The sequence below is a fragment of the Motacilla alba genome, chromosome 7 (genome assembly GCF_015832195.1).
Source record: "Motacilla alba alba isolate MOTALB_02 chromosome 7, Motacilla_alba_V1.0_pri, whole genome shotgun sequence".
NCBI classification, from domain to species: Eukaryota; Metazoa; Chordata; class Aves; order Passeriformes; family Motacillidae; genus Motacilla; species Motacilla alba.
The window spans coordinates 31844351-31859818 of record NC_052022.1 but is presented as its reverse complement, the minus strand read 5'-3'; the positions used below and the strand labels follow the sequence as shown (position 1 = coordinate 31859818).

Below are 15468 nucleotides of genomic sequence, written 5' to 3'. Positions count from 1 at the left end.
CACACCTTTTGTTTTTGTTTTTGTTTTAATTTTAATTCTGTTCTTGCCCTGACTACCCCATCCCTCCACCTACAAAGTACCTTGTGAGACACAGCACTGTTGACTTGACATGTCAGCCCTTTTTCCTTATGGAAAGAATCTTGTAAAATCATCATGTGATGCCTGCTATAATCAGAAGGAGCAAAGGAAAGACCAGGGCAGAAGCTGCCTTTACAAATAGGAAATAATACCCCATGGTCATATGACATAATCCTGGAATTAATGACCCATCGAGTACAAGTCCCTGTAGCAGTCGCATTTTAGTCTGACAAATGGCGTTGTATAAAAACTCTGAATGTTTTCTTGAATAAATCTAGTCAGAATGTAGTTTGTCCTGCCTAGATATATTTGTTTGGATGCCTTTTTAAAGGCTTTTTCGAGGCAAGGTTGGATGGAGCTCTGAGCAACCTGGTCTAATGGAAGGTGTCCCTGCCCATGGCAGAGAGGTTGGAATGAGATGAGCTTTAAGGTCCCTTCAAACTCAAACCATTCTGTGATTAAAATGTACATCATTGGCTTAAAGGCATGTGTAGGGTATTTTTGGAATACTCTGAAACTTTAGGAATACAAGAAAAGGCTACAATAAATACAATAAGGCTACAGGAACCCGTATAGTACTAAAGCTGATTATAATACATCAAAGCATTGGGCTGGATTTGTAAATCCCTGGGTGCTTAAATCTAAACTGTAATACAGTTTGATTCATTTCACGTAGGCACTGATTTTCAAAGGGTATGGGGGAAGGCTTGTTCTTTTTTTAATTTTTAAAAAATATATGTATATATAACTACCACTAAAAATTATACAAAGATAAAATAATAATCAAGTCAGGCTCCTTGCAATAAAACACAGAAATGCTGAAGTCAGTCCTGTACCTTCCCACGACACTTTAGCTACTTTATGGTATAGCTCAATATTTAACTGTGGTTAAAACTGCTTCAGCAAGGTCTTACATTTATGTGTTTTAATGTTTGTTTTTCCCAGCCATGAAGAAAAACTCAAATGGTTTCTTGTTCAAAGTGAGGGGATTTTTGTTGAGTGGGTGTTTTCCAGAATTCCTCATAAAATTAGTTTCTCTTTGGATCTGAGAGAAAAGCTTATAATTTATTTGCACAGTTTTTCCTGGGGAGAATTCTGAGTGAGTATAGGTCAAAAAAAAGTTTCCTTTTCTTCTCTAATGGAGAGTTAACATCAGATTTGGCCTGTATCAGTTTTTTACCTGAGACATCTGTCAGTATTTCCAATGTACATACTTTCCACTTGATCTAGACCTTCTGCTCTCATGCACTTTCCAGTGTCGCAGCCATTCTCAAGCTGAACTCAAGGCCCCCTCCCTAAGACCCCCTCCCTTAGAACCTAAAGAAGCTTTGAATACAAGAAAAGCTCAGTCTAAGGCATCTTAGCCTCGTAGCACATCTCGGTTTGTTATGTGTGTCTGCACTGACACGGGGCAACTTGACTGAGATGTTTGCAGTATGTTTCTACAATAAAGGTGCTATAAATAAATAAAATCCATCTTGCCAAATTGCCTAATGGAACACATTTTTCTGTGGGGCGGTGGGGTTTTTGTAAGAGTTCTTCATTTGTTGTTCAGGCCTTCAGAAATGACGATGCTGGCTTCTGAAGTCATGACATCTGGCACGTAAACTCCATTTGGCACATCGTTCTCTTTGTGGTCATGTTCGTTTGCTTTCCGCTTTGGAGGTTTGGGGTTTTTATGTGCCAGCTTCTGGTTTTATCTGAAAGCATAGAGATTTCTAATATTATCCTCAATTTAGAGCTGAATCAGGGCTTTTTAGTACTGTAGAAAAATATTTTTGTTCCCTAAACATGAAGGGAGATGCTGTCCTGGCCACTGATCCTTCTTGGCAGCTGAAGGGTGCACAGGGAACAGGCAGGGAGAAGCTGTTTTGGCAGCCTGTGCTGGCTGCCCTCTTCTCCAGAGCAGTCAGCATAGACCATGGGCAGGTGGCACCAGTAACCAGGACTTGGCTTTCTTTTTATTGTGTTTTTTATTCTTATTATTCAGCCCAGACTTCAAGGAGCTAATTTCCTTGCTAATGCAGAATGGTTGCTTACTCCCTATTACAACGCAGCCTCTCCTTCTACTTCCTGCCTGTTGTTTTCAAGTTAAATGGGAGGTTTGCATCCTAGACTCCTTTATAGTACCTAGGACAATAGGATTCTGCATTACACTGTGGAACTGCTATACCAGCTTTCATTTTTGCCATGCATGTATAGTGCTGTATAATTATCCAACAGAAAAGTATAAAATGCCGCTCTGCAACTATCTCCAAGTTTAACATTGTTTAAAGCTGTGTTTGGCAAGTAGAGCTAAGACATTTCTTTGCATTCAAGAGTAGCTGGACAAGCAGAGGACAGAGGCCAAATCTGTCTTTCCAGGCTACGTAACCCTGGGTGTGGTTAAAAGATGAATTAACCACTTTTAAATCCCTGTTGGTGTCAAAAAAGGATACAGTTCCCAGCCTTGTGTTGCTGTCTTCTCCCCAGCAGCTTAGCACTGCTTCCCTCCCCATGCAGCCAGCTGGGTTAGAACCTCATCCTGCTGAATGCTTTTTTAGGAGGGTTCATTCTTAGGTGGTTCATGATGTGACCAGGGGAGCAGTGCCAAGAGAGACACGGACAGCAGGAATGAACCTGGGGACAGGAGCAAATGGGAACTGCTGCCCCTTTGGGTGGCAGCTTCATCTGAAACTCACCCAGTCATGCCTTTGAGCAAAACTATCTGTGGGTGGATGTCCATAGTTAAAGACAAGGAACAGAAAAAATGTGTTTGTCAAAGATAGTTCCCTCTTAGGAAAGCATCTTGATCTGGGTTTGTTTTTCTGTACCATTAAAAGGTGGCATGTAGGTCTCCAAGCTACATTTTAGCCTGTGCAGGAGTGAGAGTATAAAGGTTCGATGTGCATGAATCTGTGCAGATGTGCTGACCCTCAGCAACGATTTGTGTTCAATGTGCATGAACCTGTGCAGATGTGCTGACCCTCAGCAATTATTTGTGTTCAATGTACATGAACCTGTGCAGATGTGCTGACCCTCAGCAATGATGTGTGTTCAATGTACACGAGCCTGTGCAGATGTGCTGACCCTCAGCAATGATTTGTGTTCAATGTACCTGAATCTGTGCAGATGTGCTGACCCTCCAAGCCTTTAGCACCAGCCCTGTAAGAGGTAGAGGGGAGGTGACGGAGGGAGGTGGGGTTTGAGTCCCCTTTGATGACATTTGAAAAAACCACAATAGTTCTCTGTGTTGCAATGCGCTTGGCATTGGTTTCTGTATAGTTCTAATCTGAGAGCAAAAATAGTCCAGATACTTGCTTGTTTTGGCTGACTCGGCAGATTAAAATCTCTTTTGTCTTTTCCATGGGACTTTCCTAAAGGAAGTAACACAATCTCTGCAGACAAAGCATTCTTTACAAGGTGTAAAACAAGCAGGGAAATTCTGGTTCAAGTGGCCACAGTCACTGATTCATAGCAGGGCTGGGTTTGGGGATCCCCTGGCACTCTGCAAGTGATGTGTGGCTGCTGCCTCTTGGATTCCTGTAGTTTTAGGCTCTCTAAACCAGCCAGTTAGAGAACTTTTAGCAAAGATATGTTTTTCGAAGTGTTACATCGATTTTCTCATTATGTTGGCAAAGTTTCCCTCATTTTGCCAGCGAAAGTATTCGAGAAACACCAAATAATTCTATGACTTTTAGCATTCACACCTGCAGAAGTGCTGCTTGTTTCTACCAGCCAGCATCACGGGACAGACACCAGTGCAAACCACTCAGCCTTTGCCTTGCTCTCTTTCCCCATATCCTTTAAACTTGCAAAGAGCTGCTTTGTGCATTGCAGTGACACTCAGAATAGAGATGTTACCACTTGGTGGAATTAGGAGAAGGATCCCATCCCTGATTCTAGCCAAAGCTCGCATGATTTAATGGAGGCAATATTTATTTTAGAAGTATTAGTCCTAACAGGGCTTTGGCTCTGCTCCTTGAGCAGTGCTGTAATCTTCTTGGAAGTCAAATATCTCAGCTATGAGGTATTTACTGTGTGGCTGTCAAACATGCTATAAACTTTGAGCTCTTACAACTGATCAGCATTGTACCAATGCTCTGTGTGCAAAAATAGCTGCTTTGGGCCCTTGATATTAAAAAATACTAATAAATCATTTTTAAAGCCTGTTTCTATCAAAGTGTGATATTCTCCAATGTTGCTGTTCCTAGTTTTCTCTGTATGCATCAAAACCAATGGCTTAGTGTGGTTTGTTTTTTATTTTTTTTTTTTCATTTTTACTGCACAGGTTCCTGTGAAACTCTGTTTCTTTTTTCTTTTCTTTGTAGGTAACAGAGACTTTGCTCCTGATGATCCGCTGGAATTTAAGTCTCATCAGTGGTTTGGAGCCTCTGTGAGATCCCAAAATGATAAAATTCTGGTAGGTTTTTGATGCCCTTCAGATGCATCAGTACTGAGATATTGCAGTGGAAGAAAATGTGAAGAGATCCAGATAACTTAGAACTTAAACAAAATCCCACAAAATCAGCATGAATTGTCTTTTCTTCAGAATTTCTTAGCTAGGCTTTGCTTAACTCCATATAAACAAAGGTAGGAGCATTTTTTCCTAGTTTTAAGGAAAGTAGCAAAATTAGTTTGACTAAGTTAGAATGTGTTATAAATTCTTGATAAACACTTCACAGCTGTTGCTTTAAGAGAATATTATTTCTAAAATTCTTGATATAAAATACAAACTGATGGTAATTCTGCCCCACTGCTGATAGTATAAATCTCCTCTAATAACACGAGATACATCTGCTAGGTTGTTTGTTTTTTTTTTTTTGCTTTTCTGTAGAAAATTGGAATTTCATTGTATTACTTGATACCTGCCAGTAATTTTGAAGAGGAGTTTGTTTCCTCACTGTTGTGTGTTCTTCCCTGTTGTGTGTTCTTCCCTAGGCCTGTGCCCCACTGTACCACTGGAGAACTGAAACAAAACAAGAGAGAGAGCCTGTAGGAACTTGTTACCTGCTTGCTGGGTCAAAATTTGTGGAATATGCTCCCTGCAGGTCAAGTGAGTATAGGGCTCTTAGGTTGCTTTTCTCTTTGGAATTCCTCTTGTGTCACATTTTGTGTACATTTTGGAGCAGGATGTTTTTACAGGTGTTTCTCCCTTTCACGTATAGCAATTAGAACAAAACTTAAAAACAAGATCCAGACGTCTGAATTCTCCTCCAGATGAGGTTCATGATGCAGACTTTGTTTCCTTCACTATAGGCCAGAGGAAAATCTTAGGTCCAAGAATCATTGGACTTGAGGACTTCTGCTGTTGAAGGGACGAATTCTGTAGTAATCACTCAAGCAAAATTATGTAGCAAGTGCTTTTTCAAAGACCAACTCTGGAATTCTTATGAATCTCAAGTATTTTATCATTATTCAAGTACATTAAGGTGCAAGCTCATTTTAGAAGGTTTTGCAAAAATAGTTTCTGATATCCCTGTGTGCATACATGTGTAGTGATGCATTGTTTAAATTACATTAACTGTTAAACATTTGAAGTCTTATTTTCCAAATACTTTGCATTCATTTCCTCTAGTTGGGCTGATAGATTATTTAGAAGTTTATAACCTAAAACTTGAATGTTAAAGTTAGGATTGACTTTTTATTTGCTGAAAATCATTTGTGAACAGCAGGAATAAAATCCAGCCTGGTCCAGCATAACAAGAAGTTAAACAATAAGTATTAAATTAAATCATGCTAGTTAAGCCATCAGACTTTCAGATAAGGAGCTCCCAGCATTTCTGTTCTGAAGCTGTATAATCCTCAAATTGATTCAGCCATAACAATTCTTGCTGGGATGACTCTCAGTATGGAGATATTTTTTTCAGCCAGGTATTTTTGTTTTAAGCCAATTCAGCTTTCTTTTCCATACAAAAAAAAAAACTTATCCTCTCTTTTCTAGATATCTTATTTCCTGAATAAAAATTGCAAATGTATTTCCCCCAAGACTCCTGAAGATCAAATACAAAGGACTGTGGGGTTGCTGTTTGCTTTGAGTGTGCTAGGCTAGAACACATGCTAATGGTACATGTCTGTTAGGCCAGCCCTAAAGTTGTTTCAGCATTTGGCTGGGAGCTGTTGATAAAGAGAAAATACAGATTAAAAAGTATTGCAAGGTTCAAGTTTAGGAGTGCAAGTTTACACAGAGATGCACTGTAAAGTATCTGCAGTACTGCAACTGATGGAGTACTGATAAAGAGGAGAAAAAGAAATTAAGTATTCTTTTCTATCCTGTTTTTCTTTGGTAGCAACTATCGATGCAGATGGGCAGGGATTTTGTCAAGGTGGATTTAGCATCGACTTCACAAAGGTATGTGATTTTTTTTTTGTCATTTCTGTGGGTCAGCTGACAGCTGCGAGTTAGCAAACCCTCCTGACACAGAGCACTTAGAATCACAGCCATTATGAAACCAAATGTTGCTGTTCCTGGTGGGGAGCTAACCCACAACCAAACAAAATTAATAAATAAACCAAAAAATAACTTGAAACCACTTAAAGAGCTTTTATAAACCTGTTTCTCCCAACATCTTCACAGCAGCAGACTTTCACCTCTTGTAGGAACCACGTCCTGAACACATGATCTGCTTTCCCAGCTGCCTGCCATCCCCCTCTGCTGCCGCTGGTCCTCAAGTGAATTCAGTGCGATAGTCAGGATTTTTGAGACATGGGATTGGTGCATAGCTATTGCTACTTCTTGAGGAATAACAACTCAGGGGCTGGTGAACAATGTGCTTGTGAATCATGTTTGATTTTCTCATCAGCCGGCAGAAGTACAGGAGTGTTTTTACTGACTTGTGTTTCTTCTGTGTTCTCCCTGCCTGTTCCCGTTCTTTTTGTTTTTTCAAATTCACAATTGCTTTTGAAATCCAAGCACAGTAAAACTGTGCACAGATCTGAGAAGGTACTATGGTGTTTTATACAGTACAGTGAAATTGCTGGGCAGAGTCAGGACGTGTTAAGACCACACAAGCCCTGTTTGTGATGTGGCTCTTTTTTTGGGTTCTCACATCTCAGGATGAGGTCATATCCCGTCACTCTTTGCCCAGGGCCACTCTTGGTTTTCCTCCAGAGGAAACTGCCAAGAGCAGGAGAGGACTGTGAGTGTTTGGGTGATTTTGCACACACCCTCAGGGTCATTGTGCAGATTCCAGGCCTGGTTAAAACCAACTTTGGGCTCTTACCCAAAACCTTAGAGTAGGCAAGCCAGGGTGTATCTCCAAATGTCTGACCTAGATTTTTCTGAGGGGTGAATATAGGAGTTTTTAGGATTAAAACCTGAATAAGGGGTTTAATTGTGCAACAAAACCTATGGCCTAAGTCAATACTTACAGAGCAAATTCCCAACCCTGGGGTAGCTAATGTGGTTAAAGTTTCATAAAATGGTTTTGTGAATTGCGGTTGTGCCAAGAAATATGGAGTGGGGGAATTACATCACAGTTATTCTGAGTTAAGCTTTTCTGATGATAAGTCACAGAAAATGGCAGAGGCAGAGGATGCCTTGTGTACTGACCCAAAACCATGATGTAACACTGTGAGTTTTCTCCTAATTGTGTGCCCGTTGCCATACATTTATGGGGGAAGAAGAGTCTATTAAAATAAAAGCAGAATTCTGCCTAGAATTCTAAATGGGTGAAATACTCACTGAAGGTTTTTGTTAGCATTTTGCAAGATGCATTTCTACTTAATCACTCCTTCAGAAAGGAAAATGTGTGGTGGTCAGCAGAGCTACAGTGATGTACATGCCTGGGATTTCTTCCCACAAACATAGGATGTGCTGTCTGGCTTTAGATGTGCTTCACGTGTTTTTAATTTTTCTTTCTGTCTTCCTTTTTTTTCTTCCCTTCCAAGGGAGACAGGGTGCTGCTGGGAGGACCTGGAAGTTTTTACTGGCAAGGTGAGACATATCATTAAAGTCACAGGGGAGATGACCTTTATGATTTTTCTCTTCATCCCCTTTAGTCATTTTCAGCCACAGTCTTCGAGCTGCTGTCAGAGTCTTTGCCAGTAAGAAAACTGACAGAAATGTTCCTTTGTCCTTAAGAATATCTCCTGAATAATCGAGGCAACCGCAGATAATGGCTGTAATAATAATAGCATAGATGTCCTTTGTGTTTTAAATAATTCCATGATCCTTATACAGGCATTTTCCTGGAACCTGGGATTTGTTTTCATCAGCAGGAAAAGTTTCCTTTATCATATTTTGTTTTGCTGTGTACATGTTTCATAATTTGACACACAGAGTGCATTTTCAATGAGAAATATCCCCTCTAAAGAGAATTTCATTGTTTTCCTCTGATGGCAAAGATGTTTTGCATTTGTCTTAATAGGTTTGTGCTGTGGGGCACGTTTTACCTCCACCTGGCATTACCTGTGTACTTTGCTCATGTGGGATTCAGGATTATTCAGCCTTTAACTGCAGCTCTCTGTTTTAAAGAGGGTGCTGCTGTGATCAGGACACAGCTGCCAAACTCTGCTGCCTGCTTTTTAATGGAGCTTCTAACATTTATTAATAGATTTTCTCTATCATGCCAGCCTACATGTAGGTGCAGCAGCACAGGAGGCTTGTTCCAGTCCTGTGTTTTAAATTACAAACAAAATTGGATGATTGAAGCTAAACTGCAGATACAATATCATATAAATTAGCCTCCTGTATTCATTTTATTGCTTTTTGGCAAAAGTGACACTTCATCTGCCAAAACAACCTTATCCTCTTCTGCTACTACTAAAAAAGCCCACTTGGCTCTGAATAGAAGACAATAGCATTCTTCTGAGAACAAGACTTTTCATCCTAAACTTATTCCACGTGTGCTGAGTTGCTGGAGGAGGAGTTTTCCCTTCACACATGTGTGAATATGTATGTGAAGTAAGTGCCATTCTGAATGGGTTTTTTTGCTGATTCAAGCTTTAATTTAGACTCGAAGAAAAGAATGTAAAGGAGTCACCACCTAGTGGCTGATGAAGTGAAAATGGAGAGAGCATGGTAATACAATGTGCTCATCTCATTTTTGTTCATTTTATTGGCTTCTTGTCTGCCAAAACAGGCTCTCCTGTTGTGGTATTTGAGCAAGGAGCACCCAGAGGGCTCAGTTCTGCACAACCATGAGTGTATGATATCTCAGCCCTGCCTTTTAAGTCCTGCTTTAGATTGGCCTCTGCAGTGAGAACTCTGTGTGTGCCTTTGATTCAATATATGAACATGTTTTTGTTGGAGTAGGATCCATATTTTCACTTGTGTCCTTCCTGGTGCTGCTGCATTTGGCTCCTCTCTGGTCGGTGTTGTGGAAGAGCTGCTCCTTTTGAGGGCAGTGAATTCTGGTTTTGGTTTTCAGCTCTTTTCTCTCTCTTTAGGCCAGCTGATTTCTGATAGAGTGACAGAGATTGTGGCAAAGTACGACTCCAAAGTCTACAGCACCAAGTATGACGAGCAGTTAGCAACCAGGCCTGCCAGTGCAGCTTTTGATGACAGCTACTTGGGTACGTGGTGGGAAACGGGAAACCTCCCTGCTTACATCTAAATCACACAACCAGCAATTCCACATCGAACAGATAACAAGGCAGTGACATTCCTGAAAACGCACTCATTTATGTATGATGGAGCTGTAGTTCTTTATTGTAGTTATTTTGCCATAGGCTTGATTCAAAAAGCACCTGATGGCAAAATAAATGGAAGCATTTTCATGATTTTACACGCTCTGTGATTCAGGCTGAATATGGGAATGGCAAAGGTATGATTTTCATATGAGAGGTTAGTCACGTAGGTGGTTGTTTGTTCTTTTGTTATTTAAAAGCAGCTGTTTCTAAATAATCTACTAAAACAATATAAAAATGTTAAAGAATTATGTTTTGGAAGAAAAACAATGAGGAATGGGAAATCATCATTTTGCTTCATGAATATCTAGCCTGGCTCAGGAAAAAAGCAAGGATATACCAGGACAATTCCCAGGATGACAATTTTAAAATTTTCATCTTCTGATCTCAAATTCCTGGATACTGATGAGTCACAGCCACTCCTGGAGCTCTTCATAGTCTGAGCTGCTTCAAGGCAATATTCTTACCAGTGCGTTTTAAGATGAAGAAAGGAGGACTGTGCACAGAAACACTTGTGAAAAATGTAAAGAGAGATGAAAGGTTTTTAAATATAGGTTTTAAGTATAAGGTTTTTAAAGCCTCATCTTGTCTCTGCAGGTTATTCAGTGGCTGTTGGAGACTTCAATGGTGATGGCATTGAAGGTAAGCCCCTTGCTTCAGTAAGAACATCATGTTAATAGGCTGGGCAGGTCTTTCCAATCAGTGATACTGTGCACAGGGAAATGCATCAAGGGCTAGGAATGAGCTGTTCTGTTCAGCAGTCACTGTGCCTTGAGACCTGACTGTTACCTGTGTCTTGCTTTATGTTTCAGACTTTGTGTCAGGAGTCCCACGGGCAGCAAGGACTCTGGGCATGGTAAACAATTTGAAACATTAAACTTTACAACAAATAAAGAAAGGTGACTATTGCTGGTATGCTGTAATGTGTATTTCTTCATTTCTTCAGGTGTCCATTTACAATGGGAAAAACATGTCCTCCATGTACAACTTCACCGGAGAGCAGGTGGGTGGCTCTGCTGAGTGTGGGGTGTGACCAGGAAGCCTTTCCTATGTTGCAACAGTATTTAGGGTACTAGAAAATAGTCTGTATATTACTGACTTGATTGCCAAAGCAACATTTTATGAAGTCTGAGGGAATTCTAATCTTATTTAAATAAAGAAAATGCTGCCTTTTTTGAGAGTTGGGAAAGAGACTGGATCATGAAAGGGGAAATGGGGAAAGTAATCGATGGGTTTACTTTCTGACAGAATATGGAAGAGAAACAAAAAAGAAAGGAACAAAAAAATTGTGGAATATATTATTATCTCCCTGCTGTATTTTGTGTACAGATTTGTGTAGAGTTGTTTGTATCACTACAACTCATAGGTTTGGTTTGAATTTTGTTTTCCAGATGGCCGCCTATTTTGGGTATTCGGTGGCTGCCACAGACATTGACGGGGACAAGTAAGTGTCATCTTCTCACCAATGCCACCCAACTTGTTTCTAGAAAAAAAAAATAGCTTTTATTAAAAAGTCTTTCCCACAATCTAGATTTCTGTCTTCATTGCTGGTTTAACACATCTGTACTAGTCTTCTGCTAACACTCCACATTTTTTTTAACATTTGTAGGTTTGTTTTTGCATTTATCTACATAAATACATGTGTATATTCACATGCTTAAGGTCCATTAAATTTCTGTATATTTGTGCTTACTTGGTCAATAAATATTTGCCTTCAGTTGAATTTAAAGACAGTGAACTTTCCTCAGAGTATTGACATCAGTGCTGAGCTAACAGGTGCTGAAGAGAATGAATTTTCATGCTGCTGCTGAAGAGCTCTGTCCTGTTCTGGTCCAGTTACACAGATCTGTTTATTGGAGCCCCTCTTTTTATGGATCGAAGCTCAGATGGGAAGCTTCAGGAGGTTGGCCAAGTAACCATCTGCCTTCAGCGAGCTTCAGGAGGGTTTCAGACGGCAAAGCTGAACGGCTTTGAGATCTTTGCGCGGTTTGGCAGCTCCATCGCACCCCTGGGGGACCTGGATCAGGATGGCTTCAATGGTAGGATATGGATTCTTGGTCAGGATCTCCTGGTTGTGGAGGGTGATGCCGCAGGTTTTAGCTTTTGTATTTTTCAGATTCTGTGCTGCTTTAGTGTGTGAGTGTGGGCTTCATATTAGGGGATGGTGAGCTCTCTGCACAGAGCAGGGAGACAAAACAATTCCTTCTCTAGCTGGAGACCAAGAACAAATGATGAAAATCTCAGGCCCAAGAGCATAAACAATGTGGACTGAAGAGAGAAAAACCAGAAGGATGGGATTTCATGTGCTAAAGCTGTAATTGGACAATGAACTCTGATATGCAAATGGAGCAAACTTACAAAAGTGAGAGACCCAATGACCGGTTGTCCATTTTGTGACCATTTTGGTTCCTCTTGGGTGTAGCCCTGGCTGGGCTCTTGTGCTGCCCAAGGTGGATCCATTGAGGCCTCCTAATAAATCCCTGCTTTATTCTTTAGCTCAGTCTAGTCTCTGTTCTAGGTCAGCCTGCACAAGGCCTCAGGGGAGCCCAGGCAGCACAGAGAATGTGGATCCTGCACACAAACACTCGGCGCTGTAGCCGTGAGCGTGTGGGACTACGCTGAGGTCTAGACTCCCTTCGATGCTTGTATGCTACTCCCAGGAATGCTAACAGGAGTTCCATGGATGCATCGAGCAGAGACTATACCACTGACACAACAGCATGGACTGCTCTAGCTCTTACACTGAACTCCTGATTGCTTTCTAAGCCATGACCACAATAGAACTTCAATAAGATACCTGATTCTCCACTGAGACCTGTTAGGACACCTTCAATTTTCCTCTTTCCGTTGTTTAAAGACCATTTTCCTCTCTAGAAACACAATGATGACAGAAAAGAAGGTTTGACTTCAGATTGCTGCTTAAAAACGTTCATATAAAAAAGATCTTCCTGAGAAAAGAGTAGGGTTTGGTTTTATTAATTTATTATTCAAAATGGAAGAGTTTGGTGGAAATACTGCATAGCAGCTGCATCCAGATGTACCAAGAGCTGACTGTCTTGAGTGAGTAATTGGAAGAGAAGTTTGAGTCTGACACAACTGGAACTGAGACTCTCAAACCCCTTGCCCAAGTTTCTTGACATGTTACTTTCTGATAGGAAGGAAAAACAATAAAGCAGACAAGAATCACGTGGTGTTGGGATGGAGATTTCCAGGAATCCTAGGGAGAATGCTCTTTAATGCCCATTATACTCCAGTGTTGCCTAAAGAGTAGTGGGAATTTGAGTTCCACCAAAGATCTTCATTATTTCCATTCTTCTTGCAAGCTAAGTATTTTCTGTAAGATTAAAAATTACAATAGATGGTTACTTCAAATTCCCAGGTAGCTGTAATTGATTTTGATGAAGTCACAAATTCACAGTGTAGTTGAAATTGGAAGGGACTTTTTTAGTTGCTAACTGGATGTAGAATCAGTGTGAAGATGCAATATCACTGCAACTATTTACAGAAGACATTGGAGAGCTGACAGCCAAAATTCCAGCCACTTGATGAGATTATCCCAAACATTATTTCATTCCACCATACTTACATTTGAAACACACTGCAGGAAATAGAATCATAGCAAAAGCTGCCTCTTTCAAATGGCTTTGCTGCTATTTAGTCTGTTTGCTTTGGGTTTCATTGCTCTGCCTCATTTTGGGAGTGTTAATTAAAATGCCTTCCATCACAAGATAGGAATTTTAACTCTCTTCGTAAGTTTGTAAACAGGAGTTTAAAATACAAAACTGTAAACTTTTGAGTCCTTTTTCTTTTCATCAAACTTTCCCAAATTTCAGAAAGGAGGAAGGAGATAGGCAGTTATTCCAAGTAGTGCTTCATGTTTGGTCCTTGAACTGTCTGTGGAAATGTTGAAATTAGATCATGTGTGCACTTCCAAAGCTGTCCTTACAGACAGTTTAATTAGCATTTTGTTTCCTACTGTTTATTAATCATTAACAGTGAGTACTTTTAAATTTAAGAGATAGAATAACTGCACTAACTGGAAGCTCTCCATAAAGCATGCTGCCAAGCTGTGACTGGGATAGTCTGGATTTCAATATTTACCATTGGTTTAGGATGATTAAAATTTTCCAAAATTATTAACATGTCCCACCCTTTGGAGGAACATGATCATGTAAATGAAATGGGAAGAGAGTCACACTTAGTTTTGTAGTTTGGTGCCCACAATGACTAATTCTGCTTGTTTTAATAATCTCAAAAGCATCCCAAATCCATATGATTTCACTGCAAAAAAAGTCACCCAAGTGGAGAAGTTTTTGAAGAACTGTTTCTCCCCTTCCTCTCCCCATGAAAGGCTGTGACATTTATACTTTGTAGAAAAAACAGCATCCAATAATAAAAGAAAAAACAGAACAAATAAAAAGGGGTTATAAACAAACAAATGTTGATGAGCATTTTAAAGGCTGGTTGTGCTTTCTCCCTACTGACACACATTGAAACTGTAATATCAGAAATTATTGATTGATGTAAGCACAAATATGTTCTACTTTGTGTCTGGAGACGTTGATGATTCTTCTTTTGGTTTTCAGACATTGCAGTTGCTGCACCATATGGTGGAGAGGACAAGAGAGGACTTGTGTATATCTACAATGGAGGAGCAAGTGGTTTGAATGCCATCCCATCCCAGGTCCTGGAAGGGCAGTGGGCTGCTCGTACAATGCCCCCCAGCTTTGGGTACTCGCTGAAAGGAGCCACAGATGTGGACAAAAATGGATATCCAGGTCCTCTGCTCCAAATGGCACTTTACAATAACTCAGTAGCAGCCCCACCCTTGAGAAACAGCATTCTTCACTAAGCAAGTTGTAATGTGCAATGTGTCTCCTCCTCTCTTTCTAGACTTGATTGTTGGAGCCTTTGGTGTTGACACAGCTGTTCTGTACAGGTAAGGGTCCCTCTGTGCTTGTACCTGAGTGAAAGCTCAGTGGGGTTCTGGAGCTACAAAAGAAAGCAGGATCAGGGAAGTCTGAAAATCTGCACTCCACTGTCCAAACCTCTGGAGGTGAAAAATCACTATACTGCTTTTCTTACTGAGTAAACCTATCTGCTGTCTAAAATTCATCTTTCTCAATAATATGTACTCAAGAGAAAACATAAATAAGCTGTCTTCAAGGCTTTATGAGTGACAGTTTTCTAGATTCTGACACAACAGCTGCAATCTATTACACTGCAACCCCAATATTCTCATCCCAGCTTGCTTATTTTGGGAGAACATATGGGTCTGTGCTGTAAGTAGATAGGACTTCCTCTTTACACAGTTGTCCATGTTGTGGCTGATGGAAATGAAAGGGCACAGAAAAGCTTCATCTAGTCAATGGTTACTTGTTTTTCTTGTGGTTTCACTAAATACTGTTTGTGTGTATAGCACAATTTGATGGGGGGGCATTGTCAAACATGGTGTTGAGTGCTCTTCAAGAGGATGTTTTCTTTGCAGGGCTAGACCAGTTATTAGAGTAAATGCTGCCCTGGAAGTTAATCCAACCATTCTAAACCCAGAAAACAAAGCCTGTTCACTGGGAGATGTAAAAGTTTCTTGGTAAGCAGAGAATCTATATTTTCCTTTGAGGGGAGGGATTTCTTGGGTTCTAACTTTGTAAGCTTCCAATTTTGAAAGGTCTCTGGAAGTCTAGTCAGCTAATTAGGAAAAAAAAAAGACAAACACAGATTTTTCTGAAAGAGCAGGCAATACAAAATAAGAACTCTCTGACAGCACTTGGAGGACCAGCA

General features: G+C 40.4%; 1 protein-coding gene across 1 annotated transcript in view; it reads left to right on the top strand.

Moving 5' to 3' along the window:
* The window catches only part of ITGAV (integrin subunit alpha V), a 46353-nt gene that overhangs the window by 12048 nt on the left and 18837 nt on the right, over positions 1-15468 (top strand). Inside the window, exons 3-15 of the mRNA XM_038142412.1 lie at positions 4389-4480; positions 4999-5113; positions 6348-6409; positions 7948-7993; positions 9448-9573; positions 10285-10329; positions 10500-10543; positions 10634-10690; positions 11079-11131; positions 11524-11726; positions 14274-14465; positions 14581-14626; positions 15176-15277. Of these exons, the coding sequence (XP_037998340.1) occupies positions 4389-4480; positions 4999-5113; positions 6348-6409; positions 7948-7993; positions 9448-9573; positions 10285-10329; positions 10500-10543; positions 10634-10690; positions 11079-11131; positions 11524-11726; positions 14274-14465; positions 14581-14626; positions 15176-15277 (1183 nt within the window). The remainder of the gene's footprint in view (positions 1-4388; positions 4481-4998; positions 5114-6347; positions 6410-7947; positions 7994-9447; positions 9574-10284; positions 10330-10499; positions 10544-10633; positions 10691-11078; positions 11132-11523; positions 11727-14273; positions 14466-14580; positions 14627-15175; positions 15278-15468) is intronic.